General features: G+C 38.7%; 1 protein-coding gene across 1 annotated transcript; it reads right to left on the bottom strand.

Moving 5' to 3' along the window:
- Window positions 1-512: 512 nt before the first annotated feature.
- Window positions 513-18,123, bottom strand: LOC140270614 (protein LBH-like). The gene is made up of 4 exons (XM_072365813.1): window positions 17,883-18,123; window positions 7,638-7,716; window positions 6,818-6,992; window positions 513-1,570 (listed from the first exon to the last, which is right to left on the bottom strand). The coding sequence occupies exons 2-4, from the start codon at window positions 7,713-7,715 to the stop codon at window positions 1,503-1,505; spliced, it is 321 nt and encodes a 106-aa protein (XP_072221914.1). The 5' UTR covers window position 7,716; window positions 17,883-18,123; the 3' UTR covers window positions 513-1,502.
- Window positions 18,124-18,976: the final 853 nt, after the last annotated feature.

Raw genomic sequence — 18,976 nt, 5'->3', positions numbered from 1 at the left:
AATTAAATAAATAACTATCTGTATAGTCTGACAACATTCCCAATGATCATCAAGAGACGGTGGTTTAAACCTCCTCCTGCTTGCTCTCCTCTTCAACTCGTTTCCAGGCATTTCTTAGGCTTTGGAAAGCTCAGTCAGCCCAAAAGAAGACTCACAATGTTCGCTTCACCCTACAGCAGGACATAAAGACGTTGCATTTTTGCTGCTTGACGAAGAGGTCTCAGACACACGACCCCTATATGGGACAAAAATGAGTTGCCAGGTCTCAGGTAGATAGAAGGGGGGCTACACTTCTCTCAACAAAGAGGAGCGAAACTCAACAGCTGATATAACATCAGGGTTCTGTTATTAAACTATTTTAAATTTTATTTGAGGGTGTGTTACCCTGCTGTTACTGCATGCAGATGTTTCTTGATGCACCATACAGACTTTCAGAGGACAGAGATCTCAACCAGTCAGAGTGTGTGCAACTTTTGCAGTTCAAGCCACAAGGAAGGAAATAATTCTTTAAGAATTTTCAAAAGGTTTATTACTTGTGCAATGATTTAGGCTTCCAGTATTTTAAAAAATATGTCTGTGCCAAGCAACACCCATCTAAAATATACTGGTTCTTTTTATGTCTGTAACAAAAACCGACTGCCTTGAAATTCCAGTGAATATATTGCTCCAATATTGTAAGGAAAACAACACAATTACATTCCCTTTAACATCTACTGTATGAAGACAATGCTTACATATAATAATATATCAAGGAATGTTATACAACATCAAAATAAGAGATAGATTTGTTCTTAATCAAATACTTGTAGCTACTATAACAAAGTGAATAGTGAGACGAAGATCACCAAACTACAGCAGTCAATGCCTAACAGTGATGTCATTTACATCTAAATTTCATGGAAAAACTGCACAAATACAGCAGCTACCATTAGTGGTAGTATGGCACACACTAAAAACTTCATACAGCATTAAGAAATATCTGTCAGGACCAGATGTGCAGACAATATCATGGGCATCTGGACAATGAGGGCTTGGAGCCAGAGAGACTCAATCAATCTTGTGAATTTATTTACAAAGCTGGAAGTGTGACAGCAGTCATGTTGGAAGTGAAATCTTGACATCAAAACATGTCTGCCACCAAAAGTTACTGTATTATATCTTTTGTTCATTTCAAAGAAGCCATCTGGGAAAAAAAGGTTCAGAATATAATATTAAAATATTAGTCCCTTACATTCATCTATATTCACTGATATGTGTAAGAGCAAGCGTAGATGTGTGCATGCAAACAAAGACACCTTGTCTGTGTTTACTCTGAAGGTGTCAACACCACTCTGGCTCCAAGCCCGTGAGCTGGGGTTTGGGAATCTGTTTCTCTACCCGCCTTCCTATGTCTCCCTTAATCTGTCTATCCTCACAAGGCCCTCTTTCATTAGGCTTGTTATCATTCATCCCAGCCTGGACACACTCACAGTAACAGTGTATTTCACATGAGGAGAGCTGGTTCAGTTGGAGTCCTGCATCTCCAATCCTGACGCCTCTTCATCCACTCCAGCATTTGCCTCCTCCTCATCTGGAAAAACATGCAAATTGTGGATTATGTTTTAGACCGATCAGGTGGATTGTTTTGTTCCTGTGAATGTGAAGCTTGTGAGTGGACTGGATTTAAAGTACAATTTGAACCCTTTACTGTGTAGGACTTATTCAACTCTCAACAAGTGAGCAAAGGAGATCACAGTAGGAAGGATGAGTCAGGCTCTAACCCCATATTTTTCATGCTTTTCTTAAAAAACTTTGTGTTTGCATATCTAGAGCCAGTGGAGTGACAACACTGTCAGCCCAGTGCATTCAAACATTTCTGAACACAATAAGTTTGCTCAATTTACAAAGCTGTTCATTAGAACTCCTAATGTGTACATCACACATGGTGCACAAGAGCACACAAATATCTGTTGTTGGCGGATATATTTCTGAAATACAAAAACAAGATACCATTCATATAAAAATAATCTGATGCAGCATTAGATAACTTGTTTTTCCTGTAGTATCATAACTATTTAGATCAGCACTTGAGGTATGCTGGAATTGGTGCAATCTTAATCCTTTAACAGTATGTGTTGCTACTGAGGAAATAACATTGCTACGTGGGAGGAAGGAAGTAGTCGTAGAGAAAAATAACCACACACTCAACCACCTGTCACTTGACATCCTGGCTCTCACTGATACTTTGAGCACTTTTGACCAACCACACATTCTTCCACACCTCTCGTACATCTGGGAGAGGTGATGGAACAGGCCTGCTCATTTCCAACCAATGACAATACAACCAACTGCTACCTAATGCTAAATACAACATCTTTGAATAACATGCCATCTGGGTAACTGGCACTGCACCAGTCAAAATCTACATGGTTGTCCTATATTGCCCACCAGGACAAACTCGGTGACTTTCTCGATGAACTAGACAACTTGCTCTCTTCCATCCCTGAGCATTACTGTCATGGTCCTTGGTGATATGAATATCCACCTTGACAGTCCTAACTTTTCAGATTTTCTGACATTAATGCACTCATTTGAGCTACAACTGGTTTGCAGTCCTCCGACTCATAAAGCTGGAAAAGAGCTAGATCTCGTTTTCACAAGAAAGTGTGTCACAGAGGCCCTATCTGACACTTTTCTGACCACTATTTCATTCAATTCAGAGTGAGTCTCCCGAGAAGACCCTCTGCTTCTAAACCCTATAGTTTCCTTCAGCCACAACCTGTCGCCCACCCGCTTGTTCTCCGTTGTTGCCTCCGCTCTTCCGACCTCCAGCACATTCTCCTCCCTTGAGGTTAATGATGCCACGGAGTCCCTTTGCTCTACACTGATCTCATGTCTGGATAGTCTGTGTCCTCTATCCACCAAACCCGCTCGATCCTCCCAGTCCCACCCTTGCCTTAATGATACTCTCCGCGCATTGCGCACCAACCTCAGAGCTGCCGAAAGGAAATGGCACAAATCAAAAGATCCTAACAGTAAATAAACTATGCTGCTGCAGCACGCGTCGATGAAGTCATTCCACTAAACGTGTGTGTAGAAACCCTCCTATAAGGAGCTCGATAGCCCCGGATAACAACAAAGTGGCAGCTATGAGCTAAAAGTGCAATAGTACGCGTTCATTTGTTCATTCATCTTAAAGTATTGGTGAAATAAAAACAGATAATGTCTTATTTAGAGGCTGTATTGTCTTTGCCCTGTTATTTGGTATATGGATATACGTGGATCTCGAGTAATCTAAATATGTTCTGAAGGATGCCGACTTTCAACAAACTGTTATCGGTGAGTAGATGAACATACTTTATGCCAGAAATAAGGTCCAGGTTTTAAAAAAAAAACGAACTTCCCCTTTAAAGCATTGCGTTGTGATGTCAGATAAACCGCCAAAAAGGCTGGATGGCAACTTGCTGTTAAACTAGCATCGTGGTTGATTTAGCCAACAAAATGGACAAATTTGTCACAAAAAGACCAAAAATATTCACCGACCCGAGACCGTCTTCCAGTGAGAACTCTACTCCAGTGAGGACACTGCTACAACGACTGAGGACAGTAGCAGTGCAGATGTTAGGCAGAAAAAAGGTCGGACTTTTCAAGCTAGCTGGAAAGGTAAATACCCATGGATAGACTACGATGCTGCAAAAAACTAAGTATTTTGTGAGGTTTGCACTGTTGGATTGTGGATTTTGTTTTTCCTTTATCTTCATCGGAGCCTTTTGCGTTAGGTTACATTGACATTAACTTCTCGTATGCATCACCAGTGTGTAGACTGTGTGTGTTTGTGAAAGAGAGCGTGTGCGTGTGTGCGGATAAAAATAACAACGAGTCATCGAAGCACGGTGAGCACCCACCAGCAGAAACATAAATCGGCGCCCCTGTTCTCATCCAGTGTCACTGATTCAAAAAAGTCTTTCTACATTGACAAGATTCACAGTACCACTGACACCCGGAAACTTTTTTCCACCTTCAAAACTCTACTTAACCTCCGCCAACTGCTACCAATCTGACGGCAGACACCTTTGCCTCATTTTTTACTGACAAAGTGGCAGCAAACAGTTTACCGAACTGCCCACTCCTGAACTTTGTGCCACAAACTTGGCATGCAGAAGTCCTACAGCATCATTTTCTTCATTCACCCCTTTCACTGAGAGCTGTGTATCTAAACTTCTCACATGAAGAAGTCCTACTACATGCCCGCTGGACCCTGTTCCTAGTAATCTAATCTATTCCAATCCATCATACCTACTGTAACTGCAGCAGTCACATATGTTATTAATGCTTCACTGACATCGTGCACATTTCCTACCACATTCAAGCAAGCTCGGGTGACACTGCTGCTCAAGAAAGCTTCCCTCCCTCCGACTCATGTGGAGAACTATCGGCCAGTCTCTCTCCTCCTGTTTCTGTATAAGACCATTGAAAGGGCGGTCTTTAAGCAGGTCACTGATTACCTCTCACAAAACAACCTCCTTGACCCAAACCAATCTGGGTTTAACAGTGGCCACTCCACTGAAATGGCTCTGTTGGCTGTGACAGAAGCCTTAAAATAAGCCAGAGCTACAGCTAAATCATGGCTACCCTTAGCGTCCGCATCAAATTCAAGTCACTGATGTTAGCCTACAAAGTCCTTAATGAAACGGCTCCCATCTACTTGAATGCTCTTGCAAAGGCTTATGTCACAACTCGGTCCCTCCGTTCGTCACAGGATTGTCATCTAGCAGTGCCTACACCACGCTTAAGACAATCCAGACTCTTTTCATGTGTCTTCCACGATGGTGGAATGACCTACCGAGTGCTACCAGAACCTTGCCTTGTACTTCAATACCCCCTCTATCTCTGCAATTTATCTTTCTGTACTTCCTTCTATGCCTGCACCCTATCTCTACTCTGTCACCTCTGACAGAGTCGGACTAGTGGGTTCCTTCTATGTAGTTTATTGTTAGCTTTTTATATAGCTAGTTATATCTTTATTTGTAAGTCGCTTTGGATAAAAGCGTCTGATAAATACATAAACATAAACAGGCTGAAGAATGAAGAGTTAAAAGATGTTAAAGTATAAAGCACCGAGAAAATACATAAAAATATAGTTTTCACAGGGAATCAGTTCTTATTGTATGTTGTCCTCTATGATTTATTATGTTGGAGAGGAAACATTATTGTCAAATAGATTTTTCAAAAAGACAGTATTTATAACTTGTACAAATACATTGCAGTTCATAAAAATAAAAATAATAAAAAAGGCAGCAGTATCGCGATAATACCTGGAATGATACTTTGTCTGGTATAGTATAGTAGTTACTTATTTTGGTATCGTGACAACTCTATTCTGAAATGTACATAGCTTTCAAAGCCTGCAAGACTTTATGCATTAACATACATCTCGTTAAATCTATGCTTAAATGCTCATAATGGCTGTAAACATGAAAGTGTTTCTCATTCTTTTTTTCATTGATTATAAATGCATCTGTCATTTATTTTTTGTTCCTTCCTCCATAGACTTTATTTGCATGAATGCAAATAAAGACAACCAGAGGCAAATTCGCACTGGACGGCATATACTGAGGTGCAACATGAGCCTTCAAATGACCAACTACTTGGAAAACTGCATTTATTCTGACTTGTATAACTCCAATACCTGATATTGACTTTCATTGTTCAATTCATGGATGCCTTCAATCACAAAAGGAGTAAATCACCTGATGTCTACACTTGAATATTTCCTCAAGTGAGAATGAAAGTAAAGTGTGCTCATAGAATAAAGAGCTGTAACAGGAAGAAATTACAGGAAGTAACCTTTATAGACACAGCATGAATAAACGGATGTTAACTTCTGATGACCAGTCAGGAGTGAAATATGCAAATGAACTGACACAAATAGCAGCAGGTTGTGACAGGAAAGCTATAAGAACATGTATTAACTTATAGTCATGAAATTCTTTACGCTGCTTTATACTTCAGTACATTCAAATACAAATATTGTTCTTTTTTCTGTACTGTGTATGCATGACAGCAATATTTATTAATGTTTTACAACACAAAGTATCTTTATCTAAAATAATCTGTGCCTAAAATTCAACCTCTCCTAAACTGTGTATTGCACCTTCGCTTTCTTTATTGTGAATGCATTACTATGTTTGCCGTTTAGTGTTCCAGGCTGCTATCACAATACAATTTCCCCATGGGATTAATAAAGCCATCCATCTAGGCAGCCATCCATCCATTCATTTTATCCTCACAATTTAAATAACAACAAGATCACACCAGCAATAGTTCCTTATGTTTCCTTCACAGCATAGGTCCATCAGACCTCTCTACTGTGGCTCCGCTGAAGCGCAGCTACATCCTGCACAATTGTTCCTGTTGTTCACAGTATACTAGTCAACACTACTTAATAAGAATTCAAACAAAATGCTCCAAGATTTTAATCTTTTTTCTTTTTTAGAAAGAAGTGAATATAAATTATTTAAACAAGTTTAGATTGGTACAGCTACTCCACCACAAAGCAAAGACAAACAAATGTGTCAACTTCATGGACACCCAAACATATTTTGGGAGCCTTAAAAGGGTCCCAAACCCAAGGCTGGAAACTGTGACTGCGTAGAAATTTAAAAGAAAAGTTCAAAGTAAATGCACCTAAAACAGCAACAGACAATGTAGCTGATGAGTCCATGTGATCTTTGTTTACTTCATCTGGTTCATTTGTTATTGGTTGGTTTGATTCTGCATAAACTGTAACTGAGCCAAATACAAAAGAGGAACAGGGCCAGCTTTTGTTCCTCTTTACCTCCAGTTTGTTCGTCTGCAGTCCGTCTCTCAGTCTGTGTTTCTGGGGTGCTGGGCTCATCTGGCGGCCAGCGGAGCTCACCACTCTCAACCTCTGCAGCATCTGTTGGCTCCACCACGATAGAGGGAAGCCTCTTGGACAGCTTTGGGTACCTTTCATGGGTATCTGGGAAGATCTGTTTAAAACTTGTGTAAGGTTAACAGGGGAGTTATAATATTTGGAGAAATTAAAACATGCTGCATATGAGTACAACAATGCGCATTAGAAAAACTGCAACTGGGTGCAGCAGATGGATTCATTCATTACTCTGATGGTTAACTTAAAGAATTTGATTGTGTTTCAGGCACTTTAGCTCAATATGTAATATTACACTTTAATTTTTGTTTAAACTGAATGTAATCTAGAGAGAAATTTAGAAAAAAAAACAGCCCTCCCACAACCCGACCAATGGATTAAGCGGGTATCGAAAATGGATGGATTGATGAACATTTACTGAAATGGAAAACTTCTCAATCAACTTTAGCTCTAATTGTTACGAAGACGCTTAGACACCACATGAATTCAGGCAGGAAAATGTGCAAAAAGTCTACAAAACGAAAATTTTCAAGTAGATATTGAACTTAAACGTTAACTCATCCAAAAACACACAGGTGTTTGTGTGTGTTAAATGCTTACAGTATAATGTTTAGCTGCTAACAATGATGCTACTATGTAAAGTCATTAGTTCTGCATATATCCAACACAATCTCAAAGGGCAAACTAAAGTTGCTTCAGTTAAATCAGGTTTAAGTAAAACACACAGACACAGTAGGAAGGATACTGAACCCTGATCTCCTCCTGCTCCTCCTCCACTGAAGTCCTCTGTCCCTGGCTCCAGAGAGCTCATTACCTCAGTCATCCTGGAAGAAAACACATGCTGATGATAACCAGTCACAAAATTGTCGACACTCTTTCTCTGCTCATTATCACTTCGTCTATTTTTCCTCAAACTGGCTAAAGTGACACTCTGCATTCTCAAGGTTCTTGTACATAAACTCATCACACTCACAGCTTATGGAATGGTGCAGAACATTGTTCAAGTTGTTCGTTACAACTACTCAGGAATAATTTCCACGACAGTCCTAATCAGTAAAGTTTGTAGAAACAGTCGACCTTAATTAGCCAGCAATATTGGCCAATTAGTGCAAGTTATCCTAAACACACCACAAAAGCAGCAGATGACGGTCAATCACAGACATTTATTGAATAAACTAAGGAGCAACAGCAACAGGCTGTCAGTTCAATATGCGAGTGCCTTAACATGCATTTAGCCACCACACCTGTCTCATGTCCTTTCCATACCGTTTTATTACCTTAATTTGAGGAAGGAAACGCTGTCCATGGGAACAATTGACTGAAAAGGCAGTAACTTTGGAAGATGTGTTTAGTCTGTCAAACACAATAAAATCAAGCTCATCTCCTTGGAAATGCAAAAACTCAAACACATGATAAGTGAAAGTTCTGTGTGAAATAAAAATAATACAGAATGCAGTAATTTGTTCATAAACACGTAAACGTAGTATTTAATTTAAAAGTGTAAAATTGATGTATCAAAATGTGAAATATAAAAATATATACTTTCATATACATATATATGATTTCAGACAAGCTGAGCAGCAAGCTTCTAGCATAAGGATACCTTAAGAGACAGCTAATGTGGCTATTGGCTAACTGCTGATAGTTACACTGCTAACATTAACGTATGCTACCAGCTAAGTTAATATTTTTGATAACCGTTGTTTAAACGGGAGTTTTACTTAGATCTCAGGATTCCAGAGTGTAGGGTCCATGTCCACATAGCTCTTTTCTTTGGCAGAAAGGTGCTAGTGCTTTTTCTATGACAACAAGATCATAAGAACATACCTCCACTTTATCAATACAGCATTAGCCCACCCCTTGTAGTATTTGTAGTATTTTATGCCTATTTTGAGCGGCAAACAGAGCACTCTTACTGACAACTGAATGAGCTTTTCTCTACTTAGTCTGAAAGCTCTGGTGTAAGAAGAAACTGGTGTCTCATGCAATTTGTCAAACTCATCAGTATGATGAAAATCACAGTCTTGTGTAAGAGCTATTATTACATATCATTATGAAAGGGAGCCCGATTCTAAGGCCTTTTTAGGCTTATCAAGGGCCAATTTTAAGTGGGACTCCTTTCAGAAGGTTCTCGGTGCAGGAGCACATTCAAAGACGATTAGCTCCACAGAGCATCTCTGTCCTCCATTGTCACCTGACAGACAGAGTACCTTTCTTTTTCATTTCAACAAGCTTTTTTGCCATCACGTTAGTGATAGGTTACTGTTATCATCAAAATTCAGTGTCCACTGATCTGCTCCCACAGACTTTATTTTTTTTCAGATATTTATGTCTGACATGTCATAGTTTGGACTAAATAGACACTGTCTGCCTATTTGCAGCAGTGCTGTGTGAACCCATGTGTCAACTGGAGGAGACAAAGTCAGCAGTGTTGGTATCAATGCTGTTAAAAATGAGTATTTAATCAATGACAAATTTTTAATATTGATTAGTATCTACTAATTGTTTTCATAACTCTAACTGGGGCACAGATATAAGTTGCATATCTATGCAGTTAGCAGTGATACTGAACAATATATATAGATTTTAGATTGGTAAACCATTTCACTCTCAGAAATACAAGAGTTTGTTGGCAGATTCCAAATGCTTACAAAGTGTTCTTAAAAGACGAGCTGATGCAATACAGTGGAAAAGATGCCCCTGTCCAGACAATTTTGAAATTGTAAATTAGCAATCATCTAAAAAACTTAGAATAACAATGTGATATTGCATCTTAACTGCCCCTCAGGGATAAATAAAGTTTTTTCTGATTCAGTTATGATGCGTGACATAGCAACGTGAAAGTTGCTTGCACTTATAACTACTGCTTACAGCATTAACAAGACCAAACAAAGTGACTAGACAGTGTAACTGAAACACCCAATAACAGATTTGAAGTTGAAGTTGTTAATAAACACAACACAAATAACTCTGGCATTCATTTGGACAAAAATGCAATACTGGGGCAGGAGGTGACATGAGCACAAATTTTGTTCAGTGGCTGTGTTTTGGTTTTTTTTTTGCTTTATGCTAGTGTTACTTTTGGTTTCAGTCCCTATTTGGTTAGGTTTAGACACACTGTTTTTACTTTCACTCTTAGTTTGGGCAGATTTAAGCAAAGCATATAGCCAAGTTTTCGGTTTCCACCAAGCCCTGAGGTGAATATCTGGCCCTTCAAATGATCAACTATGTTCAGCAGCTAGTCATTCACTACCGAACAAGCCCACCTATCGATATGACCATATACTGTAGGTTGTCTGTTCATACCCTTCACACAACCTATGCCGCTGTCCTGTAAATTGTCACTCCTACGAGCGCCAGGAAGGAAATACGACTCATAAGAGTGTTTCCACATTGGAGGAGATGCTGTTATCAAGTCGTTCAATTAAAAAGCCACACATTCTGCTATGTTGATGTGTTGTTTACTGGCTAATCTGTAGGGGGAGACAGGACAATGGTTCAGGGAGCAGTGTCAGGAGGGTTTGATTAACACAGCTGCGTTAAACCTCTGATTAGACTCTATTTCTTGATATGCAGTAGTGTGCCAGGACTCTAGAACAACTAGAGTTGACACATTGCTGTGACCTGCTTTAAAACATTTGTCTTGAAAAACTGCTGTTCATAAGTCTCTGTATTGGCAAACCCATAGTAGTAGGAATATTGCTACATCCACATAAACAGGATACAGTGGTGGGGAATGTCGCAGAAATGCATGTCACTTTAAAGTAACACAAGAATTCATAAGTTATTTTTGCTCTTTGGCTCCCCCTACATTTGTCGGATGGAACACCACCGTCATAAAAACAAATTTGTGAATTTGTTGTCACGCTGAAAGGCCCACAAAGACGCCATCAAAAACCCACAAAAATGTCAAGTTATCATAAAGGTAAAGGGTGTGGTGCAGGGCTGAAACCATGGACTACAGAATCTCAGCCCCCCAAAAGTCAGTGTATTTCAAAACAAGTCAAAAGCACATAATTGTAAGTTTCCCAACTTGTTGTTGCTTTAAACACTTACTCATTCATGTGACATGCAGTTGAGATCTACATGTGACAACTATTTTTATACATCTGATTTTTGGTCAGTCTGTAAGACGACAACACTTTACTAAAACGCCTAAATCCCTTCCTGATTGGGTTTAAGCAATAGCATTACTTGGTTAGGGCAAAAAAACAATTACGATTAGGGCTAAAAGATATTTTTCTACAATGTAACCAGGACCTTTATTGATGTTATTTTGCAGTTGCCATGGTTACATGTAAAGATGACATGTTAGGACCAAGCTATAACACTTATTGTTTGGGTTTAGGCAATAGCATCACTTAGTTAGGGTTAGAAATCAAAACTTCTTGGTTAGGGTTAGAAAAAGATTATGGTTAGGGCTAAAATACCTTCTTTTTTAAATGCAACCTTCACTTTCATGGATGCCATTTTAACACTTCACACTTCTCTTCTGACAACTAGAGGTTGTTTACTTTTCAAATGTAAAGAGGTGGTATCTGCCTGCATGATCATGTGATCTATGGGAATGTTTCCACAGTCTGCTGCAGTCAATGCTTTGACTTTGAGGTTGGCGAAAAATAACTGACACAGACATGTTTTAGCCACTAGTTTTAACAGCTTAAAAATAAATTTAAAGCTCTAGGAAACTTAAAGTAAATTCAGGAGACAATTATATTGGTTCATTGATACCAGAGAATTCAACTTTATAAGGGTCACAACAGTGGATGCATCTGCACTGCTCTTTGCTGCTGGGGCTTTGGAAGCTCAGAGAGAGACTGGAAGAGACTGAGTAAGCTGGTCAGGAGGGCCAGTGTTCGACTGTTCCCTGAACACTATCAAAGAGGTGGGGGAGAGGAGGCTGTTGGCCAAGCTTGCATCTATCACATAAAACTCCTCTCACCTCCTGCACCACACTGTGGGGGCTCTAAGCAGCTCTTTCAGCGACAGACTGCTGCTTCCACAGTGTAAGATTGAACATTTCTGTAGATCTTTCATCCCATCAGCCTTCAACAACCACTGCTGATGTAACATGGTATCTGTAAGAAAGCTATCTGTGCTTATAATGAATATTTACTTTTTTATCTTTAGATTGCTACTCTCTTGTAAACATTTTCTTAATTCATTCTATTCAATTTTTTCTTCTTTCAATTTTTTTGGTCTCCTTTTGGTCACCTGCTATCTTGTATCCTGCTGCTGCTGTGACAAGAAAATTTCCCCCGCTGCGGGATGGATAATGACTTAAATGCATCAACCAATATTTTCTGACACTGAAACACTTGATACTGAGTGCAAAGACATGCAAATTTAAATAACTGGTCATTCTAAACGAGACATAGCTATAAGTGTGAGCATGCATGTCTGTCTATCTCTGTGGTAGCCCTGGTGTCTGTCTAAGTGGTATCCAGTACAGGGTACCTTCTCTTCTTGACAACAGTGGGTCATAGTAAACAAATTAGAAGAACAATGAATGGATGCAACACCAGTCAGTGCGTATATTATTAAACTGCCACCACTTTTAAAATTATATCAATAAATTACTCATCTTTCATCTACAAACCAGCTAACAATAACAGCATGCTCAGTGATGAAAGGCAGACTTTTCATGTGACAAGTTATCAGAGATGCCACTTTTCTACAATCAGACAGGCAGTTGCTGTTGCCATGGGGATGGGCAATTGAGATTTTATGCCTCTGATTGTCTGAGTAGTGCACTTTTCCTGAACACACGAGGCTGAGAGCTGATTTAGGGTTATTCATGTGTGCTGTTGCGCAGCAATTACCACTACCAGGACAGGGTTGTGTTGTTATGAGACTTCTCTGTGAAACCTGGAATTGCTTCTGCCCTTCATCATCATCTCAGCAAAGAGACAATACAGCCTTTATTCCTCATCAGAGGCTCATATTTTTCCTCTGGAGGGAATCAGTGTGGTCAATCTGGTTGGTCTCTGTTCTGCTCCTCTGTAGGTAGCAGTTTGAGAGGCCTGTAAGGCTCTGCACATGATTTGTGTCTGATCATTTTCATGCAAAGTGCATTTACTCTGCGGTGATGTGAAACGTAACAGACTCAAAATTTTAAATACTGATGCCAAGCGTGACGCTGCAGACATGCCTCTTTTTGTAGCTAAATAACGTGTTGTTTGAGCTCTGAACGTAGTTGTTCACATGTTCATGTCAGCATTTACAGGAAGTTGCTTTGCTTATGCCTCTGCAGAGACGTGAAATGTTAAAACACTTTTCTAATCACCTTTTTGGCAGGGTCAAACTGAAGCAATAAACGTTTCAAGTGGTTACTGAATTTAAATGAAGTGTTTTAGTCCAATAAAATCCCTGGCCATTACAAAGATGTGACTCAGGATTTTTAGGCTTGAACCTAGTTATATTTTGGACTGTGAAACATTTTAAAGTAAATGCCACAAAAGGGAAAATTTCATTTTTATTTATTTAGTGGACGCTTTTATCCAAAGCGACTTACACTGGTAGGCAGTCAGGGTAAGCAGGTCTTGCCTGAGGACCCCTACTGGAGGTAGTACCTTTCATGCAGGGAATTTGATCCCATGTCACCCACATGAAAGGTGGCAATCACTACATTACACTATCCAGTCCCATTCATTCATATCCAGTACACTATCAAGAACCTTCATTAAGATAGCAGATCGATATCAAAAGTACTAAGCAGCCATTATAGATAAGAATAAGATTTTTTTTAAATGCTCTGGACATTTAAGGACAAAATCTGAAACTACTGAAAATTATAATGTACAGCTGTTTACTGTTTTGTGCTACTACTGATTTGATAATGAAACTAAAATCTTTGGAGTGTAACAAAAATGTGGGCATTGGAGGATTTACTTCAATCTGTAAAAGGATTAGTTGGATATATTGTGAGAAAGGGTAGGGAGAGGATCCGACGAGTAATTAACCCCCTATACCTTGTCTAAACAAACCCTAACCCAGTCCATCACGATGAAAAAAATGTGAATTATTTCATTTTCATGACAGATGAATATAAAAATGTCTAGATTTCTGTAACCATCTAACTATGTTTTTTGTAATATTTATACCTAATTCTAACCCTAACCATTCGCAGATGAGACTGCAATATACAGTAAAAGTAAGGAATTGCAAATGGGAGTTTAGTAAAATAGTGGAATGACTGGAAATGAGTGTAGAATGAGATTCAAACTAGCAAGGACTTGTAGATTTGCGCCTTCAAGAGGTGGACAGTGGACATAATGACAAATTGAATGGCTTTGAATACATTGACAAATTGAAACTTAAGCTGTATCTAAATATGGAAAAGAGTAAAGAAAATTTAGTAATTGTACAATCTATCATGAGGTGGTGATATGGAGATGGACAACAAGACCCCAATGCAGACCAACAAGCAGAAGGCAGCAGGTGATGAGCAAACAGATTCTTAAGAAAAAGAAGAAAAAAAGACCATGAGGAATGACACACAGACGCTCACACATAAAGATCTGACAGAGACCTACAGACACCAGACAGAAAATACAGAGAGAACTAATGATAAACAAGAGGTGAGACAGCAATCAGCCTGGGGCCTGTACTAAGAAGCAGGTTCAACATATTCAGGGTATATTTCTGTTATCTGGCTTAACTATTCCTGACAATAGAAATCTCACTAAGCAGTACTACGATGAAGTTTTTCAACTCTGCAGGTCAACCCATGCTACCCGACACTGGATATGTGTGTGTTCATGTGACCAATCACAATTGTATATTTCTAACAGTTAGAAAAGCAACACAAGCTGCTGCATCCAAAGCAGGAAGGATAAGCTGATCCTTGTAGATCGAGAAGATCTAATGATTTAAGGTTGCGTACTTTATCAAAAGAATGTGTTACAGGTGATTTCTTGAGGCATGTGACAAAGACTTAGTCTGAATTCTGTCAGATATAACACTGTTTTTAATGGTCTTTTCAACATACACATAATGTACATAAAATGTGATCAAAATGGTAAATTTGTCATCCAGGTCCTCAGTATGGGATTTAGTTGTCCAGTGATTTTAAACAATCAAAAAATATATGTAAAATGAATGTGGATCTGAATGTACAGGCTTACGTATATGCTACTGAGTGAAAGAGTGTATTCAGTCCGATACATATTTTATTTTTTTAAGAGAATTGATTGGTCAGGGGGCAGTGTTCATCTCTGATCTCAGAATCTAACCTGCTGGTTATATTTCCATGATAAGTTGCCATGGTGATACAAGCCAGTAAGAAGAGAACCAGTTTCATGGTATTGGAAAATCCAGAGCTGAACCTGAAGTTACCACACAAAGCCAGAAATCTTACTTTGTAGAACAGACCCGTGGTGTAAATGTTTAGGTGTAAAAGTAACTGAAGCAATTCCTCAAGACAAGCTTTACAAAATAAAACAGGAAGTAGAGTAAACCAAAATAGGGAACATGAGGAAAAGGCATAGAACAGATGCACAGCAAAAGCAATGACCAGAATAAACTAAGACAACTAAGAAAACATGGCATCAAAATAACAAGACAGCAAAAGACAAAATGCAAACCGGAACACAAAACCAACAGACTATGACAACATTTTGAGGCTTTGTTGTGAAACTGTAGTGTTTTGCACAGTAGACCAACTTAGTTATTTCATGTTGTGTCAGGAGTTTGGGCTTGAACTATTTTGTTGAGCAATATAAGCCATGTGTAATTAAACCTATTACAGTCAGGGATATTATCATAAGACAATCACATGTTCTGAATTTGCAGAGATATAATCATAGTTACAGAATTTAGATCAATGTCATGCAGTGAAAAGTACTATATTATCCTTTGAAAAGTTATTGAATGAAATGATAAAGTGGTGAAAAGTAATCGCCTCACAGATGTACAGCGTTTACCCATGTCCACAGTCCATCGGCACAAAAACATAATACACTGACCTAGATGTGACTAATAATGCAGGATTTATCACTGGGAAGCAACAAGGTCATCTGACAAATTACAAGATTTGATCATTATTTTTCAATCATTTCTGCTTTATCAAAATTACTAAAACAAATGTACTTTAAGGTATGATACTTTGGCTAAGATGTTACCTGTTATATAATTACATAATTATGCTTTAACATTTGACCAACTGCATTTCAATGAGAATCCATTAACAATATCATAGACTAGGTTGCAAACCCAAACACTATAATGTGAGCACACTTTGGTTTGAGTGTAAATGAAACAGGAAATATGTAACTTCTCAAATTACTTTGAGGAAGTCATTTGTGGATTTGCAGCTAAAAAGTCCCAGTCAAAGGTGCTAACAATACTAATCAATAAATAAAAAGGATGTAAAATGAGTTCAAATGATAATTTATTCATTAATGGCAGTTATATCTGTGACAGTTGTTTGATGAAGGTGGGAATTACCTGAAGTTTCTGCTTTAAAGAAAGAAAAAAAAACATAAATGTTTTTCAAAAATAAATAAACCAAGGAATTCCAAAGCATTTTTGGGTTGTGTTGGAGTTCGTGGTGGGACTTCCAGGAATTCCAGGAGTAATTATTTTTCACTGAAAATGTAAATCTCTTTCAAGTACTTCCCAACATTGTCTCCTTGATGAACAAACTGTGTTAAAACAGGCCTTAAAAAAACACATGGGTTGAACCTGGTAAAAAAAAAAAAGTAATGCAGGTCCAAGGAGGTGTGACCAGCAAAGGTTTTTGAAAAAAGATCTCACATTTAGACAATGAGACATTAAAACTGTCATGATTTAGGTTGATCGACAAGATGTATTATCTAACAGGTGCTTTAATTAACCACTGCAATTATTTTTTCTTTAGGCACTTAAAACAGATTAAGAAAATGAATTAGATTTTTTTTTCATCCCCAGTTCTTTTCTTTTGTCTTGTGTTAACATTTATTTGAAATAATTAGTCTATTTTACAGGCTAATGTTATTAGTCAAAGCCCTACAATCATCTGTAGAGAACAAGACTCACATAAACACAAAGGAGTTGCGCAGATGAGTTCCAGATGTTTGTAGCAAACCTACAAGGATAGTGGGGATTTTTCTCCCCTCAGAATTTCCACATAGAGTGAATCCTGATTTTAAGAAAACTACACAGTGAGCAGCTGCTGTCTCCCTCTTCATCCTTTCTTTTTTCTTCTCAAAAGAATAATGTAAGCAGATTTTAAAAAAATCCTCCTCTCCCTTCTGTCCATCAATAGATTCATCATAGGGAAGACTTTCCGAGGTGGGAGCCTCTGGAGCTTTCTTAGCAGAAAATTTAAATTAAGTACTCCACTTTTGCAGATAAAGGGCATTGAGAGAATGTCACAGGTATAACCGACCCGATCTCTTCTCTCATTTCTACCGCAGCTTTACTTCAAACACTTTTTATTTCTGTTTTTAAATCATCATGAGGAAAATTCAATCCAGGCCCAAAAATATTAGTACACTGTATTACCATTTTTGCCATAGAGTCCAATAGAAATGACTCCACTCCTCTGTTCCTGTTGATGTTTGATGTTTGATTCCTAATGTGTTTGTTGCCCCAGTTCACATCCGCTGAAGTTTAACTGCCCCAGAAAACTTGTTTTTGTGCATCTGATACACATATAACGTGTAGAATCAACACGTCTAGACCGTGTGGGTCAGGGACACAGGTTTAGCCTACCTGTGTGCGCACAACAGGTAGGCAGCAGGTACTAGTAATATATTCAAAACACCTACACTTAGACACACTACACAGACGGATCTGTGCTTTTCTGCCCACAATCCAACTCTCTGACCAGCTGCACCACTGTAGAAAAACTCCATCAAAAAAGCTTTTGTGAATTTCCGTACAGTTTAGACCGCCAGCGTGATCAGTCGTTCAGTTACTTTTTATCAAATAAAAAAAAAATCAAATGGAAGAATAAAGCAAAGTGGACGTTTTCAGGGTGTTCTAAACGCAAATGAAATATCCGTACCTGTCCGCGGGCTGATCCAGTGTCTCAAAGCTGGAGGGTCTCCGTCCTCCGCTGTTTCATCACACTGAAGCTGTTGTTGGCGATGCTGGAGCGGGTGATGATGATGATGATGATGATGATGATGATGATGATGATGATGATGATGATGATGATGATGATGATGATGATGATGATGATGATATACAGGCGGAGGGGCGCGCTGGGCTCTTCGGTGAAGTTACTGCTCACAGTAAAGTATCTAGCGCCTGCGCAATGGAGCGATACCGGTGTTGCTTTAAAAGAATATCGGGAAAAAGTTCATTTCGAAATGAAGAGGAAGTAGGAAGAGTAAAGTGTACCAAAAATAATCAGATTTTCCTTTTTCAGATGTATCAAAAGTGTGAGGTGATTACAGTTCCCTGCTTTGAATTTCTGCAGTGGAACAGTCTTTTAGTATGCATTTGAACCAAATCGAGATCTTGGTTGGATGGAAAGTTCTCTCTGGTTCACATAAGTGGCTTTGACCTAAAGCTTTGATGTGTTTTGAAGTTTAAACCATAAGAGCTTGGATAAGGGCAACTGGACTTCTTCACCCTTTTCACCTCTCATCCGAAAGGCTTCTTCCCTTCCAAACTAGATAGTGGAGGGATCAAGGGGTTCAGTGATTTTTTTATTCAAAATCTCTCTGCTTATAAGCTGATACACCCTACCATCTATTTTAGATGTGAGAAAGCCTTTTGGATGAGAGGTGAAACGTCTTCAAGATCCAAGAAGAAGTCCAATTCCCCTTATTCAAGCTCTTATGATAACCATTACCTGGATCTTGATTAACATTTTGGAGTTTAAAGATACTCGTTGATGATGATTTCTGATTTTACACCTTAGGTTGGTTTATTCCTACCCCCCTCTCATTACTTTCTGAAACAGAACTCATGAGAAAACCTGTACCGTCTGCATAAGAATGCTCACTTAGGCGTATATTTTGACCTAATTTCGTCTAAAACTTTTAATTTACCCGATGCACGTGAAGGCAGCACTATAGAAGAAGCGGCTGAGAGGTGGATGGGCATTTTAAAAACTGCTAATGTTAGCAGCAGTTTGCTGTATTTGTCTGT

This window comes from Leuresthes tenuis, unplaced genomic scaffold (assembly GCF_036924035.1).
Source record: "Leuresthes tenuis unplaced genomic scaffold, fLeuTen1.0.hap1 SCAF_15, whole genome shotgun sequence".
NCBI classification, from domain to species: Eukaryota; Metazoa; Chordata; class Actinopteri; order Atheriniformes; family Atherinopsidae; genus Leuresthes; species Leuresthes tenuis.
This window is presented reverse-complemented; position numbering and strand designations above follow the sequence as displayed.

What these genes read in the sequence shown, in the direction of transcription:
- LOC140270614 (XM_072365813.1), bottom strand. Translation starts at nt 7,715, where the DNA reads ATGACTGAGGTAATGAGCTCTCTGGAGCCAGGGACAGAGGACTTCAGT. An exon ending in CAGGAGGAGATCAGGGTTCA is followed by an intron (nt 6,993 to 7,637) that starts GTATCCTTCCTA and finishes AGTTTTAAACAG; the next exon opens with ATCTTCCCAGATACCCATGA. An exon ending in TGCAGACGAACAAACTGGAG is followed by an intron (nt 1,571 to 6,817) that starts GTAAAGAGGAAC and finishes ATGTTTTTCCAG; the next exon opens with ATGAGGAGGAGGCAAATGCT.